Source organism: Boleophthalmus pectinirostris, unplaced genomic scaffold (genome assembly GCF_026225935.1).
Source record: "Boleophthalmus pectinirostris isolate CB_2022bp ecotype Guang Dong unplaced genomic scaffold, ASM2622593v1 HiC_scaffold_6, whole genome shotgun sequence".
Classification (NCBI taxonomy): Eukaryota; Metazoa; Chordata; class Actinopteri; order Gobiiformes; family Gobiidae; genus Boleophthalmus; species Boleophthalmus pectinirostris.
The window spans coordinates 17,144,730-17,161,204 of NW_026571447.1; the positions used below are offsets into that span (position 1 = coordinate 17,144,730).

At 38.1% G+C, this 16,475-nt stretch overlaps 1 protein-coding gene across 1 annotated transcript in view; it reads left to right on the forward strand.

The window, feature by feature from the left end:
• tgfbr2b (transforming growth factor beta receptor 2b) overlaps positions 1-13,447 on the forward strand; it is a 44,708-nt gene extending 31,261 nt beyond the window's left edge. The window contains exons 6-10 of the mRNA XM_020937344.2: positions 53-166; positions 654-791; positions 3,590-3,731; positions 11,819-11,946; positions 12,407-13,447. Coding sequence (XP_020793003.1) covers positions 53-166; positions 654-791; positions 3,590-3,731; positions 11,819-11,946; positions 12,407-12,670 — 786 coding nt within the window. The 3' untranslated portion in view covers positions 12,671-13,447. The remainder of the gene's footprint in view (positions 1-52; positions 167-653; positions 792-3,589; positions 3,732-11,818; positions 11,947-12,406) is intronic.
• Positions 13,448-16,475: the final 3,028 nt, after the last annotated feature.

Here is a 16,475-nt window from a genome sequence, read left to right on the forward strand (position 1 = left end):
TATACAGTACCTGATGTTGGCATTACTGTAATGTTATCCCACCTGTACATAGGAGTATCTAACACGTCATGTGATCAGCTATGAGGACCTGCAGGTGCTGAGCAGCTCTTTGGCCCGAGGAGTGGCTCACCTCCACAGTGACCACCTGCCCTGTGGACGGCCAAAGGTTTGGCTTGTTCAATTCATTTATCAGAACAGAAATTCAAATGATGACTTTCAAGCTACATTACCTGATTTTCAAATCATGAAAGTGAACATGTTTCCATTTTACACAAACCCATTCGCACATTGCTAGTTTTTATATGCATGGATTTTCGGGTACAGAATTGCTTTGTACAGATGGCAAAGTGAAGCACCTTATCACTGAATTAATCAACTCTCACATTTGTAGTCAATAAAATACTTATTAGTAATAATTAGATGTACAGCATTCAGTGGTCGGATTTTATTAAGTAGTCAAGTTGTGCTTCAGTATACTCTTTATAGAATAGAGAGATAGATTTTTATAGAATTGTAATTTAAAAATCTAAAAAAGGAATAGTGGTTACAACTATACTTCACAACAATTACTTAAAATAGTTCCACAAGTAATGCTGTAATTTTCTTTTGCTTATGTCCACTCTTGTATATAACATTTTCCATTGTGTACACAGGTGCCCATTGTGCACAGGGACCTAAAGAGCTCCAACATCTTGGTGAAGAACGATCTGTCGTGTTGTCTGTGTGACTTCGGTCTGGCTCTGAGGCTGGACAGCTGTTTGTCAGTGGACGACCTCGCCAACAGTGGGCAGGTCAGCAGAAGCACTTTACACTCCCACACAACTACATTACACAACACACTGACCTTTGAGAAGCTACACAAGTTTATGAAATATGTGTGTTTAGAAAAAGTATATGTAGTATGTAGAACTAGTATTGTCTCGTGGATAAGTATGTGCATTACTGTATGTATCATTCTAAATAATTATGAAAAAGACAGTCAAAAAAATAAATAAATAAATAAATCTGAGTACTGGATCCAGAAATGTGCATGGGGATATTGATACCTAGTAACTTGATAGACAGTCAGTACACATTTGAGTATCAGTATTATTATGCAAATATAAAATTAACATGGCTAATTAATTATTATTATATATTTTTTTTTAAGAATAGCATTCTCCTAGTAACACTACATTTCTATATGAGTAATTGAAATGATCTGAGCTGTGCTGTGCCTGCATCTTGACACCTGGACAATGCCCCTCTCCCTCTGCCTTTTACATCTCTGCCTCAGCCCATCACCCACACAGCTTCATGGATTAGTGGTACAAGTATCAAAAGTATCCAGAAAAAAAAAAAAAAAGTTTTAAAATGTTTGTATAGACCAGACACATAACTTAATAGCACTGTCAGCTCTGGGACCTCAGATTTCCAATCCAAAATAATAATTACAATTGTGGGTTTTAAATCAACAGTCACTATTGTGAACAGACTGCAACCCAAACCTTAAATTACGATGCTCTCCGTTGCTCTGGTGTTTATTTTGCCTTGTTCCTGGCGTCTCCTAAGCATGTTTGGATGTGATACATTATGTTTGCTGACACAGATCTGACAGAGACTGGCAGCAGAGTGGAGATGAGGAGGAAAGGACTTTGTTGCGACATGTACCAGCCTTGAGGCGCTGTGTATGAGGCTCTCACTGTCTGCCACTGTCATAACATGAGTGATCAGTCAGTTCTATATAAATACAATACATGCTGGTAAAAGCACATGCTTTTGTGTCAGCATATTTTTACATTAAGGTGCTGTATGGTAAACAGTTGCTGTGTTTTCATAATTGTCTGGCATCAAATCACAGGACATAGTTACTGTTGAACTTCTTGAGTTGTTTTATTTGTTGTTTATTTTACCTTCCTTACGTCCTTATTTCCTATTTGTGTTATTTTCATCACATCACAGACATACTTGGAGTTGTGTTTTCTTTCATTCACACATGTTTAACACACAAACCTTGCATATTTATCCATCCACCTTGTGATGTCATTGTGTGGTAATATAGGAAGTGCTCCACTGTTGTTAAAGTCCATACACTTTCACTAGAATCATTTGGATAATTTTAGCCCTGAAATTGCCAATCTCTACAAAAGTAAAGGTAAAAATAGTAGCTGTTAACCTGAAAACTACCACTATATGACCTCACAAGGTGGAACAATGCATTTTGTGCTTTGGAGATGTAGACAGACTAATAAGAAAGGGTTAAGGTATGTTTTTTAGGAGGTACTAGCTTATAACATGACTTAAAGCTCACAAGAGTCAACTTTACTGAATCTAGGACCAAAAAAGACTCAGCATAGTTAAATCGGCCATGTGTGAAACCATACCATCGTGAGCTGGAAATCCCCACAATGCACTTTGCAATTATAATGTGTTTGTGTGGTCGGTATGCGTTTAAAATAAATTGCCATAAAACTGCTGTAACCCACACAGTTTCAAGGAAATAGCTTACAAACATTCATACAACTCATTAAAGTAGCAAAGGTGAGAATTTATGCATCATAATTTTCCTACTACCTACTGTGGGAAGTTAGGTAGCTGAATATACATTTCATATTACATACATAGATAAACCGTTTTTGAATATTTCCACTTGAACAGTCATTTTAGGAAACTATATACAGTATGACTTCAAAGATATCCAGCCACATCCTTTGTTATGTAGGCAGTTTGTAAGTGGTCTTATGTATTTATAACCAATATTGTTTGAATGCACATTACATTTTTTAAGATTGTAAAGATATGCCCAGTGTCAAATGGAAATAGTTCAGATTTTATCATACTGTATAAAACCTAATTTGCATCTTTTATATTGTTACTTAATAGTGAAAAGCAGGCAACATGTGTGGTAGCTATTCTAGTGTAAGACAGAGTCCTGTTCCATTGTAAGCCCAGTGTTCGTGTAGTGTTTGATGTGTGTAATGTAAATCCTTGTCAAACAGCTGAAGGACTTCAAAGTGTACAGTGTTCTGTATCACAACATGATTTATGCCCAATCCAGACAGTCCACACAGCTAAACTAAACAACGTCCCACAGTGTTGGCTTTTTGTCAGACATATTTTAATTCAAAGTCTATGGAAACGTTATGACATGGATCCAGTATAGATCCACTTTCATATTTATTTAACTAGTGGACAGTGATGCTACTGAAAAAAAGTAATAGATGTTATTGCTTTGCTTAGAATGTTCCAAGGCATTAAACTTAACTTTGTCCTTGGAGTCAAGCAGCTGATGCCATCAGACCAAGTTACATGTTAGATCTGTGGAGAGGTGAGCACAATCACACTAAGAATGCATGTTCTTCAACATTAGCCAGTAAAACATCTGTAACTGAATAAGTACAAGATTTAGCGCTGTAGCTGTAGAACATTCTGGTCAAAGCAATAATACTTCCATGGAGACAAACAGGTGGGGGACCCTCCAGCAGAAAAGTTGCATAGTTGACTTATGCTTATAATAACATGCTTATTCAAATTGTGGATTCACAATAATAAAATAATATGAAAAAAGAACAGATTTTGAAAACACTCCCTTTGTTTTCTTTGTTGGCAGGTGGGCACAGCGCGGTACATGGCCCCTGAAGTTCTGGAGGCACGTCTCAACCTGGAGAACATGGAGTCCTTTAAACAGACGGATATTTACTCCATGGCTCTGGTCCTGTGGGAGATGACGTCCCGCTGTGAGGCCGTAGGAGGTCAGTGCAGGGTCCCACCACTTCGGCCCAAACTACGCAAACAAACAAAGCCTGTCATTAGTTGCAGTGGGATGAGATGATGTCATGTGCTGAGGTAAACAGGAAGTGACACAGGGGCTAGCATAACACAGGGAGGGAAGGCCACTGAGATGACTCATGGCACTTTTGTGGAGCTGTAGTAACAAACAGCAGTGGCTCAGGGACAGGAAGTGAGGTCATTATTGGGAGACCTTTAGAGAGATCAGAATAACATCAAGCAAATGAAAGCTCAAACCAAATTGTTCCACTAGTACTTTCTGACACCCTTCAAAACCTGGCAAAGGTATAGGACTGCATAATAATAGCGGATAATTCAAGGTACTGTATGTAAACCTTTTTAGAGAAAGTTGGTGGTAGCAAGCCTTTGAATGTGACATGTCATGTGGCAATAACATAACAAGTGTTCTGCTGATGGGTATGCCAACAGCATGACTCCATGGAAATAAAGTTAAAGCCAAACTTTGAAACCTTTCCTTTTTGGAAGAGAGAATTATGTATACCAATATTCAAGGCAAAGCAAAGGCATCTTCATGCAGGTGGAGTGTTGCCTACCAGTCAGGCCAAGTTATGGGTCAGGTCTGGAAAGAGACAAACCTGCTCACAGTTACAGTGCAAGGTCATAATTAGATAAACGCTTTTATTCCAACCATTTTTTAGCTCAACTCTTACTCAGTGTGCCTTTAATTAATCTATTCTATCCATGACAAGCAGTGTGATCATGTTGGGTCTGGCTGCAGTATTTCTACAAGTTGAGTCACCAGCCCAACCTTACATTGTGCTATGAGTATTGCTTCATACATGATAACATTTGTAGTACATTGTAGTGCGTGCGTGACCTACATACAGCAGACAGGACCAGTGCTGTTTCCTGTTATGAGGAGGCTGGGGGCCTGTGTGTCCACAGCTCTGAAACCCAGGCTTCACCTCGGCCCCAGGTTTGTCCGGGGGAATCTAGGGAATGTCTGAAATGTGCGGGTCGCTGCTCTGATGGCCTTGTTTGGGCAGAGAGCGCCAACGATAGTGTACCTGCGCCCATAGAGAGGGTTCAGTGGAGAGAGATTAAAAACACTTCAAAGTCACTGCTACAGATAGGATCACAAGATAGGCCGTTTAGTAGAAGACAGTGTTTTCTATGTTTAAATTAAAGTGGTTGCACATGATTTTTTTTTTCGTGCAGTTGAGCAAGATTAGGTTTTCTCTAGCACAGATATATTCTAAAATCAGTTGTTGGGATCAAAATCAAACTGTGGTGTGCCCTTTACATGTATTATAGAATAAAATCTGTTTTTATTGTCAGAACAACAGGAAGTGTTCTGTTAGTGTTAGCTTTACTGTGACGTCCAAACACATCTAGGCCACAACAACAAATTTTGAAGAAATGCTGAAGAAAATAATAACGATAAACCATAATATTGAAGCAAATTTTTGTCATCCTTAAGTAGAATTATCCTCAAAATATTCTAAAATGCTTAACTAAATCAGAGAAGTCATTTATTGAACCCCATGCAGCTCAAATCTCATCATAGAACAAGAAAAATAACAAATACGCAGTTATAGTGTATGAATAAACCTATACAATGGTGGATTTTATTTGTAAAGAAAAAACTAAAGGCAAATATTAATCATTTTACTGGCTACTGTGTCAATTTGGAAAGAGTAGTTGTAGTAGATTACTGTAGTAGTACTGCTTATTTTACATGGTATGGTGTGTGGAGTGCTGCCTGCCACATATACAGTGTGGTGCAGATCTTTAGACATTGTATTCTGGTTTCTTGTTGGCATTATCTCAAGTCTTAAAACAACTTTACAACATTTCTTAACTACATTTGGTATTGTGGTTTGGACCAACTATATACTCAAACTTGCCCTATACAAAAACACTACTTCTCCTGTCTGACCACTGCTTCTCCTTCATTTTGACTTGAGACATTTGGGATGGGACAGACACATTCCATCCTCTGCATTTCTCTGAATTGATGTTTAATTTCATAGCTGCCGCCCAGAGGAGGAAGGCAGACAGTGGCCCCTGTCCAGTCCTGTTTTCAATGTGGAATATGTCTCCACCCCAGCAACTGCAGTCATAGATACTAGACTTTTTTCTTTGCTGCTATGGTTACGTTTAAAAGGTTGTCTGTTGCATTTAATTTAAAGAGCAGGCTTATTATGTGGTGCGGCAGAGAAACTGTTTGATTTCTGGTAAAAATAAATAAATAAATAAAAATCTTCACGTGGTCCCTGTGTCTGTGCAGGTTAAGTTCAAGAGGATGTGGTATTTCTTCAGCAAATTAAAACATGCACAATGGGCTAATCCTCTCTAACTGTAGACCAGTAACCAGCTGCTACTTGTCTACATACTGCATATTTTCTGCCTATTTTGTGACTTAGTTTAGTCTGATAGCAGTGGTGTCACAAAACAAAAATTTCAGCTTTCGGTAGCTTTTAAAAATATATATTTCTATAGAATGTAATGTACTATTTATTTGCAATAGCGAGAAGAGTTTTGCCATTTTCATGTCATATGGTAACTTTTATGACTATTGGTTCATTCTACCTTTTATTTGCTGGGGCTCAGGCCTTTTACTGATACTATTTAAAAATTGGTTTACTCGGGATGATCTTGATAGTAGATTCTTCAGTATTACTATGTGGTTTTGTACTAGCTCTAATAAGATCAAGACCGTTCTAAAGCTTATTTATGTATTTTTCTCCCTGTATAAATGAATTGAATTGGCATCCTTTTTTATTTACAACCGTACCCTACTTACAACTGTGGGTACTCTATATCCACTGCAATAAATCTAGTGAAAATAGTCCCTGTATTTATAACTATCATCTGTATGCCAATAAAACGGCCGCATAAAACACTGCCATATTGCTTGGCTTGTTGTTGTGGTCAGTTGTAGTGCACGTTTTATTTAGGTAGCCTGATTTAGCTTGGAGGGTGTGGCGTCAGCTCAAGGTTACTTTGGGTAATGTCGCTACGTTAACGGGCAAACTTGTACAGGTTTTGAATTAAAACAGACATTGGCAGCAACAACACAGAAAAACATAGAAAGACTGGGCAGTGAATGGTCATTTGAATAGTTTAGGGGAAATTAGACCATTATTTCCCTTGAGAGACATAAGATTAGCAACAGCTGCAGGCTAAAAGTGCTTAGCTTGTCGTAGCTGCAAAAAGATGATAATTGAATCAGGTTCTTATTGTAACAGGTGTCAAAACCACACAGGCTGAAATAACAGACTCAGACAAACAGGAAACCAAGCTTAGTGTTATCACAATTGCATCAGTGAAAACAGATGTGTAGACTTAACAGATTTAACCATGTAGAAAATGAGCTAAACTTGCATTTTTACAAGAAGGTGCACTAGTTATTTTCATGCCCAAACAGGACTTCACTGTTGTAAGTAAAGGTTTATCCCATATGTTTCTCTCTCGTTTGAAAACAGACTGGCAGCCGTGACATTTAACTTTCACAACTCACTAATGTGTTAGCCACAAAACCACCACCACAGGAATCTAACCACAGCTATCTCCAGGGTTCAGCTCGGCACAATGCTTCTCAGGACTTTTGTGTTTGAGGGATAACGTGTCTTCATGTTTACAGAACAAAACAAAGTCGTCATTGTAGTATTTTCTTTCAAATATTGTACTAGATATTTTTTATGTCAGTATGAATTCCAAAAAATAAAGCAATAGTTAATTAAACACTGTGTAACTTTTGTGGTGGAGTGCTCGCCACCTGCTTGTCTAGATTCTGTGGCTGGATTACTGTCTAGATCAGGGGTGCGCAATACGTCGATCCCGATCTACCAGTCAACAATACGAAATGTGAAGCAAAAACGAGTCTAAATTTGTGTTACAGTGTTGGCACAAAGCAGGTCTACAGCATAGAGCAGACCTACAGAACAGACCTACAGTACTGTGACATTTGACTGAAGTTTGCCTAACAAAAGTGCACAAATGCATCTGTGTTTGTCACGATGTGCGTTTGGTTTGGTAAATGTGCAGAGGCTGGTAAATATCACTGCAAAACCAGAAAAGAATGCAACTCCAGTTTGGAACTTTAAAAAACAGGTTTAAAAATCTTACCTACTTCCTTCACTTTTTTCACAGTTTTGTGTAAAGTGCCAGAGGAAGTTCTCTTAAAGAAGGGTTCTCAAACTGTGGGTGAGGGTCCAAAAAAGGGGCACAGAGTGTTTCAGTGCAGTTTGCTTGACTTTGTATTAGGTAGATCATTTTGACTTGGTCATTTTGTAATTAGCTCGCATGCTGAAAAAGTGTGAGCACCCCTGGTCTAGATCTTAGTGTAAAGGGCTGGGGGACTGTGCATTACAATACAGCTTAGCGTGGTACATTTCATTTTCAATAACAAAATACACTTCATTGTAACAATGCTGTCCTACTAGTTTATTCATCAGCCAAATTTCTGTATTACAGCACCTATGTGTAGCATTTATGGTCAGCTCTGTGGAGAGGCAAGCTATCTCAAGGTAAAAGTACATATTATATCCTCAGGACTTTTATTTTTGAGGGATAGCATGTTTGTCATGTTTACAGAACAAACCAGTCATTGTAGTATTTTCTTTCAAATGTCATATTAAATATTTATGTCCATATCAATTTAGAAAAATAAAACGATGGTTAATTAGTGCCTGCCACCTGATCTATTTTGCCTTTACAATTTACAGGTTTTATTGCTCAATTATCCCTTGGTAACTTGTATTTTTTTTTTTTTTTACAAGCGGATTCTCCTCTCCACAGATCTGACCAGTTGCGTGGCCTGGAGGCTCCACCTGCTTGTCTCCATATAGATACATATTGTTAAACATCCCAGGCAAAGCAACATCTCAAGTTGCTGACCCTCCACCAGAAAGTTACACAGTCCGTCTTTAAAGATTTTGTTAAAATGACATATTATGGCATGTCATACGTTGTGAGTGCACAATTGAAGGCCTCATTCTTGTATATTAAATCTTGTCATTCCCAGATAACATACATGACTCGAAAATCCCCTGAGTGAAAGAAAATGTCAGTGAATGGCGTATGCTGCTAATATAAGGTGGAAAATTTGATCCTGGCTATACATTTCAACTTTAACTTCTTGACCTGCCTTGCCTGTTTGAAGTGTTTGTGAGTCTGTGATTGGTTCTTGTCAGAGAGGCCATTGGCACAGTATGACTCCTGCCACTTTTGCACCAGCGAGTATGACCAAAGCTGTAGAGTGAATTATGTACTATCATTTTTATAGTTTCCAGTCATGAGCCCATCAAACAGGAATAACATTACACAGGCACATTTAATTTAGATATTGGTCTGGATTGACATCTCCTAACCCCACTTGGCCCATGTAAAGCTATGTGCACATGTCCCTGGATATATTTCTATCCATACAGTGCACAGATGTGGGGCCTGTCATTTCATACATAGGGTGTGGTCCATGGACAGCTGGTTTGAAGCTTTATATGAAGTTTACTTTTTTTTTTTCTTTTGGTGAAATGTTGCTTAAACTCTGTTCTCCTGTGTAAGGCCAGAAAGCAGTTTAGGAGCCTTTCCTTTTGAGATTAAGTGTCTGAGACCGCTGTAGCCCGGGGTCTGCTGCTGGATTACTGTCTGGATCCAAGAGAAAAAAACATCAAGCTTTGGACAGTCAACAGGTGGACAAAACAGGTGGACTTAGTGTATAGGGCTGGGGGAGTGTGCGTTACAATACAGTTTAGCGTATCAATAACAAAATACACTTTATAATAACAGTGCTTTCCTGTTACTTTATTCATCAGGGTAATTTCAGCATTGCAGCACCTCGCTATGGTCATCTCTCTGGAGAGGCAAGCTATCTCAATGTAAAAGTATATATTATTCCATGTATTTTTGAGCAATAAAACAGATCTGCAGTATTTATAGTGCGAGCAGACATGTTATAATTGTGTGGAGAGACAGGCTTGCTGACAGTAAAGATGCATATTATTCAAGGATTTTCTGAAAAAATATTAGAATATATTATAAACTGGAAAAAAAAGAAATACCTAACCCACCCTAGCAAGAGACTTAAACTGCTCTAAACAGTGAACGATTTCTGCCATTTCAGCATTAAAGCATCACTGTGTAGCGTTTGTGGTGACAGCCATGCACACCACTGTGCATATAATGAGTCAGGTCTGTGAGGCAAGTCTGCTCACAGTATAGATGCATATTATTCAGTAGCATTAGCATAGAGCGGCAGTAAGTCAGTTAATTAATGCATTTGGCCTTATGAGATTTAGTTATAATATTTTACCTTGATTTGTGATTTTGGATTTCCTTGCTCTTGGACACACATGGTCCCTAACTCACCCCAGGAGACTTTAACCTGCTCTAAACAGTGAACAATGCCAGGCCTGGCTGAGATCAGCTCCTGGGTAAAAGTAGTGGTGGTTTCACATTTTAAAGACCAGAGGAAGTCCCACACGTCAACAACAGGAAGAGCAGAGTCAGCTCCTCTGTGAACACTCCAATCCCTGCCTTCAGCTTCCTGCTCCAACCATCCCACTTCCCGAGTCCAGACCACACACTTTTATAAGAAGCTGCAGTGCCTCAGACCAGGAATCATGCAGTATAATACATTTCTTTTACTCATAGTGTTCCACTCCCCTTTAGCATAAATGAGTGTGGTTTGAGACATTAAGAGACATTTTCCTCTCCAAAAATTACACAAGCATGCAAGGAGTGCTGGCTAGAGCTGCATGGTTTTAAAAATCAAATTGCAAATTTTCCAATTGTGAGATTTGCGAAGTAAGATATTACCATATTGTGTTCTTTGCGGAGACATTTTATTATATATTGCTACCTTTTTCATACTGTGGAACATCCCAGACAAAACAATCACACCCCTAAGCAGGTAACAGACTGTCCAGAAAAAAGTCATAGTGCACCTTTAACCCGCAATGCACTTAAACATCTAGCTATCCCATATACATCCACAATATTGGATCCATCCAAACTAGGTAATGCATGAAATTTTGCACATCTCCCTGTAATATTTAACATGTAAAGGTACCTCTGATGTCTTCACTTGTTAAATATTTGCTTCTCATCGCTTTGGACCCAGACACAGCAGAGACAAGTGGCTCATTTTACGCCAACTGTGAGCGTCTTGTGTTGAGGACAGACTGCAGCTGCCGAGTCCAGTTTCATGAGGTCTGGATGCCTTCCCAGGAAACTTTGTTGTTCATTTTTCATGGTTGCAAAATTATGCTCCAACTCTTCCATGCTAATTTTTCTCCCAACACAAGACGAGAGAGAGAGAGACAGCCAATGCTCAGATGTTGAGGTTGAACTTAATTCGTTGTAAGCAGAAGCCGATTTAGGGGTCTTAAAAAGAGTCGTCCATCAAATGTTTCCCCATGTACCATAGAGATGTCATGCTGTTTGTGTTATGCCTAATGGTCAGTGGTTGTGGCAGCAGTAAGATGGTGATTTATGGTGGGATGAGCTCATAGCATGAGGCTTATACACGTCTATCACAGTAACATATGTTGTAGCACCTGTTTCTTAATGTCCGCTTGATTCGGATTTGGTAAAATAGAACTCTACAGTTAAAAAGCTACAAAGAGAAAAGTTGAGTATATCAGGTTATTGTTAGACAACTGTGGTTTTGTCATGAATTCATAAAGACACAAGCTTCACATTTATAACTTGTCTCTGTTCCTCTTTTGATGTAGTAAAAGATTAAAAGAACTAAAGAGTATGTTAATATGTGCTAGATGGCAGAAACAGTTAAGAAAAAATTAACTCTGGTGACAGTTCACTCAGAGTAGATCAATGAACTTAATGACAGATACCACTTACTATGAACAACTAGGCTGTGTTGGTTTCAGTGTAGTTATCACCTTCCCTCAGACAGATATTTAAAGTAGTCATTTGGATGCTACTTGGATAAGTGGTGTGACATATTACACAGAATTAAAAAATTTAGCTATTAAAAGTGATTACAGTGGCAGATATTTAACTAGATAGTGGTACATGAGAGACGATGTTACTGAATCAGGGTCTTGCCTGTTGTATTTTGCAGAGGTGAAGGAGTATGAGCCCGCGTACGGCTCTAAGGTCCGGGAGCACCCTTGTGTGGAGAGCATGAAGGACAATGTACTGAGGGACAGAGGACGGCCAGAGATACCAGACTCATGGCTCCGGCACCAGGTAAGATATGCTATAACTATACTATAACCTGTTTTTCTTCTAAATTCTGTACTTTTTAATTATAATGATTTGAACTTCATTGATTCAAAAGGGACATTAATTGGATACAGCAGCACTTTACAAATTAATATCAAAATGGTAAACTGTAAAATAAAAATTAAATTTCAAAATAATAAAGTACAAAAAGTGTGCAAATGGAATTAAAATATACAAGTAATCCCAATTAAATATAGCAAATATAAAATATATTTAATCTATATACAAAAGGTGGTGGAGTAAACATAAAAAAAGCTTTATATTTATGTTTCAAATATATACAAATTCTCACTGTTTGTAGTTAAGTAGAATACAAATATACAAATTATGTTAATATTTTACAGGCAGTTGGGTCAGGTGTCTTGCCCAAAAACACAATGCCAGTAGCAGCGATGAGTCTAACATTATCGCACTCTATCCACAGGGCGTCGCTGTGATCTGTACCACCATAAAGGAGTGTTGGGACCACGACCCAGAAGCCCGCCTCACCGCTCACTGTGTGGCCGAGCGCATCTACGAGCTGGAGGACCAAGTGGACAAGATCTCCTCACGCAGCTCATCCAACGAAAAGATCCCTGAACAGGAGCTCAAACTGCCCATAGAAGTGGACATCCCAGGAGAGACCAAGATCATTGAGCTACAGGACATCATCGCTGTGGACTGCTCGGTCTCTGATGAGAAGCAATAAGTCCCAGTGACAAAAAAGACACAGCAAAAAGAGCACTACATGAGTTAAATTGACTTTAATTCAAAATCTAGATTTTGAGATAGTTTGGAGTAGTTGAAGTATAAAGGTGCAATATGTAACTTTCCTGGAGGAGGATACAAGTGAGCAATGTGGAGCAACAAAAACACCTGTAATTTAATAAATGTAACATGCTTAACTTTATTAATGCCATTCTCTGGAAAATTCTAGACAATGCAATGTGAGCTCCATGGAGACAAGCTGGTGGCGGACACTCCGCCAGAAAAGTTACACAATGCACCTTTATGAGGTTAAGACTAAACAAAATGTTTTTTTTTTTTTTGTTAATTTTTTTCCAAAAACAGTGCAGTGCAGTAAGATATTTCTCATATTTCTGGTGCAACTGTGTTACACCACTGACAGATGAATTTAGATTTTAGCTTGATCTGAATAAATATACATACTAGACCAAACTACTTGAAGTCGATTTAACAAATGTAGGTAGCACCTTTATGCAGTGTGGACATTTATGGTTGGACTTGTGGTGAGAAGGAGTTGATCTCCTGGACAATGAATGAGCCACCATATGCTAATATGTTTTTGAGACTGCTTTATTCGGCAGGCACAAACTCAATGAGCTAACAAGCCAAAGAAAACTGGAAACTTCCAAAGTGTTTGAAATAGGTCAATACTAAAGCTATCATGTGTTTTGCTTCATTTGTTTCTTAAACTATTTTACTGGTATTAATTTAAAAGTGAAGTAAATACATATCAAGATTACTGGTTGTTGATTCATTGTGATAATGTGGAGTAGAAGCTAGCCCTGCATTTCCATAAGGTATTTCCACAATATTTCCATATTACTGGAATCACTTCTTACTTTCTTAACATAGTGCCTTTTTGATAACTGGTCAGACTTTGTCAGGTAGCAGCATAGAAACCTTATATCATCATCAGGATAACAAACATTAAACCAAAGACAGCTGTGTGCACTTTACCTGCGCCCTACACGTGTTATTTAATTGTGCTTGTGTTATTATCAGAGAAAGTGCCTTGCCTCTTTGTGCCTAACTGTGAGCCAAACCTCCCGCTGTCTGTTGCAGTAACACTAAGTGGCCTCTGTGAGTGAATGTGTTGAATGTTTTGTGTTATTAAAGCAGTTGTTTGCCAGACAAACAAGCACAGTGTACAGATGTATGTACAAATGAAAAGGGAAAGAGAATCCTTCCACTTATTGTATGAATGCAAATACTGAAAGCTTTATAAAAAAAAAAAAGTATTTTTGAGAAATGTTTGTCTATATTTACTTAAAATATAAGAGTGTGCCACAGTTGTGCCTTATATACTTTCATGATGTGTAATATGTAATATACTGTAAATTGTTTATTAAATAAAACATATTTGTGTATATACAACAAGAAAAAGTATTTATTATTTTCACAACAAAGGGACAAACTATAGCTACTGATATTTACACTTTTCAGATATAGGTGTAGCTACTTTGAACCTTAGCAGGGTACGCCTCCATGTTTCAAGATTGATAACAAAACCTGTGGAAAGTGGGAAACAAAAATATAATTGTACTTATAAAATTTTCTACAGCGTTTAGCATGGCATTTGCATAATTTTCCTGGTAAAAGTAGCAGAAAATGTGTCTATTTCAGTGCTCCTACATGGTTTGCCTCCTTTTATTGCCTGTCTATTCTATCCTCTCTGCTTCCTGCTGGCCTCTGTAGGAATGCCAGAGGAAGTGCACCGCCCCACACACTGTCCACATAACACTACTACTGCCAGAGTGGTGAAGGAATAAAACTTTTTTTAAAACGCAGACGGCAGGCAGGAGTGAGATCTGGGTGAGCTGAGACAGACAAACCCAAACAACTCCATGTAAATGTTTTTGTAGTCCACAGGTGGGCAGTCTTATAAGTGTCTCTATAGGATCACATCAATGTAGCTGTGAAATGTTTAATACATATTTTAGCCTATGTTTTCATAGTAGTTATGAAACACAGTGCCATTTTTAAGTTTGAGGTACAGTACAGAATCACATCTGCAAATGTATTCAGTTGGTACCGAAATATTCCTAGATCGGCTTTCATAAAATATAGTGTTGAGATGGTTTGTTTAGTTTTGTCTATCCCCTTGTTTCCAGATTCCAAATGAGATTTAATAATAGAAATGGATAATACCATTAGTGGAAACGGGATATGGGTAATGGTATTAATAGTCTAGTTTTAGGGTCCTTGCCAATGTCTAAACCAGTTCTGCTGCCCAGTCCCAAGATAAATACAGGTTCTGCTACTAAATGGCTTGACAAAAAAAAAAAATTAATATATATATATATATATATATTTATATTTATATATATATAATGATAATGTTTGAGTTTGAATGTTATAATCATTGTTGTTGTTACGATTATACAATTATAATTTCTTTAGAAAATTTGCATCACCTGACATGACTTGTTTTGTTTTGTTTTGTGGATACTAATTTAAATAGGTACATAGGGGACGCATCACAAGTTTTTTCTTTTGTGCATATATATGTCCATAGAATGAAACAAGGGTCTCTTACATTCTTTTCTTTTTCCTCTCAGAAACACCTCACTCTTGCTCTATATAGAATGAATTAATACAAATAAAGTATTTCGAATTGCATTGTTGAAGCCCCACCTTGCAACGCTGTAGCCAAAAGTGATTTCACTGAAATATATAGAAAAAGCCTGTGTCCTTAATGTCAGTGGGCTTGTATCTCCATATACCTGACTTTCATTTGGCATAGTTTCCAAGAAAATGTTGCACCTCTGGAAATAACATTCCACAGTCTGGTGTAAATAACGTTCAGAAATTTGGTTTAAACTATGGAATCATACAGGAGACTAGCCACCTTCAGAAAGTTATGCAGTGTTCCTTTTATGTTTCTGTATCTCAAAATTAAAAGACTTAAGCTCAAATCTGATCAGTATAATATAATGAGTTTCATACTTAAATTACTTGAGCCACTTAGTCCCTCTGCTAAATTAGTCCCCACAAGTAGAAAGTGCAGCACCAAAACAGCTGGAGTGGTCTCTTTATAATGTGCTGTGGTCTGGACCTAGGCTCAAAGCGGTGACTCAGACATGGTGTGTGGTGTAGACATTCTTTTAAACCAGTGTTTGTACCATACGACTGTAATGACAGGCTTCAGTATCCCATACACCAACCATAGACCTATGCATGCACTGTCCCCTTCTTAACATTGGCCCAGGCCAGCTCTTTCCATCTATAAACTGTAGCTTTCCTCCCCTGCTTAACCTTTGTTAGGGTATTATTGGCATCGTGGACTTTCCTTCAGGCAACCAAGATTAAGTTTTCAATCTTTTATAAGCACTGGTAGTTTGTTTTCTGTGTTCAAAAGTGGCTAGAAAAGAAGTGTCCTGTGGAGCTAGTGCAGGTTCATTCCAGATGCAATGCACCTGTTAGCTCTGTCTGTGTGGCATAAAGGTTTTGTGTTTTTGTCTATTATTTACCAGGGTTACTAAGGAGATGAGGGTGACCTGATTGGAAACTGGCTTAGCTTTTAAGTTCACTATGCCATATTTGTGCATTGACCAGTGAGCGGAAGTAGTACTAAAAAGTGAGGATCAGAGTGCAGTGCAGTAAAGAAAAATAAGCATCCCCCAAAAATCAGGTCAAATTTAAATCTGGACATAAGCTAGGCCCTATTTTGCAATGTCTGTGTGGCACATGGGTCATCATTTGGAAAACACATTTGACCCTTTGTTACTGTTTGTCCTTCAGTTCACATTACATGTTGTGTTTTTGCA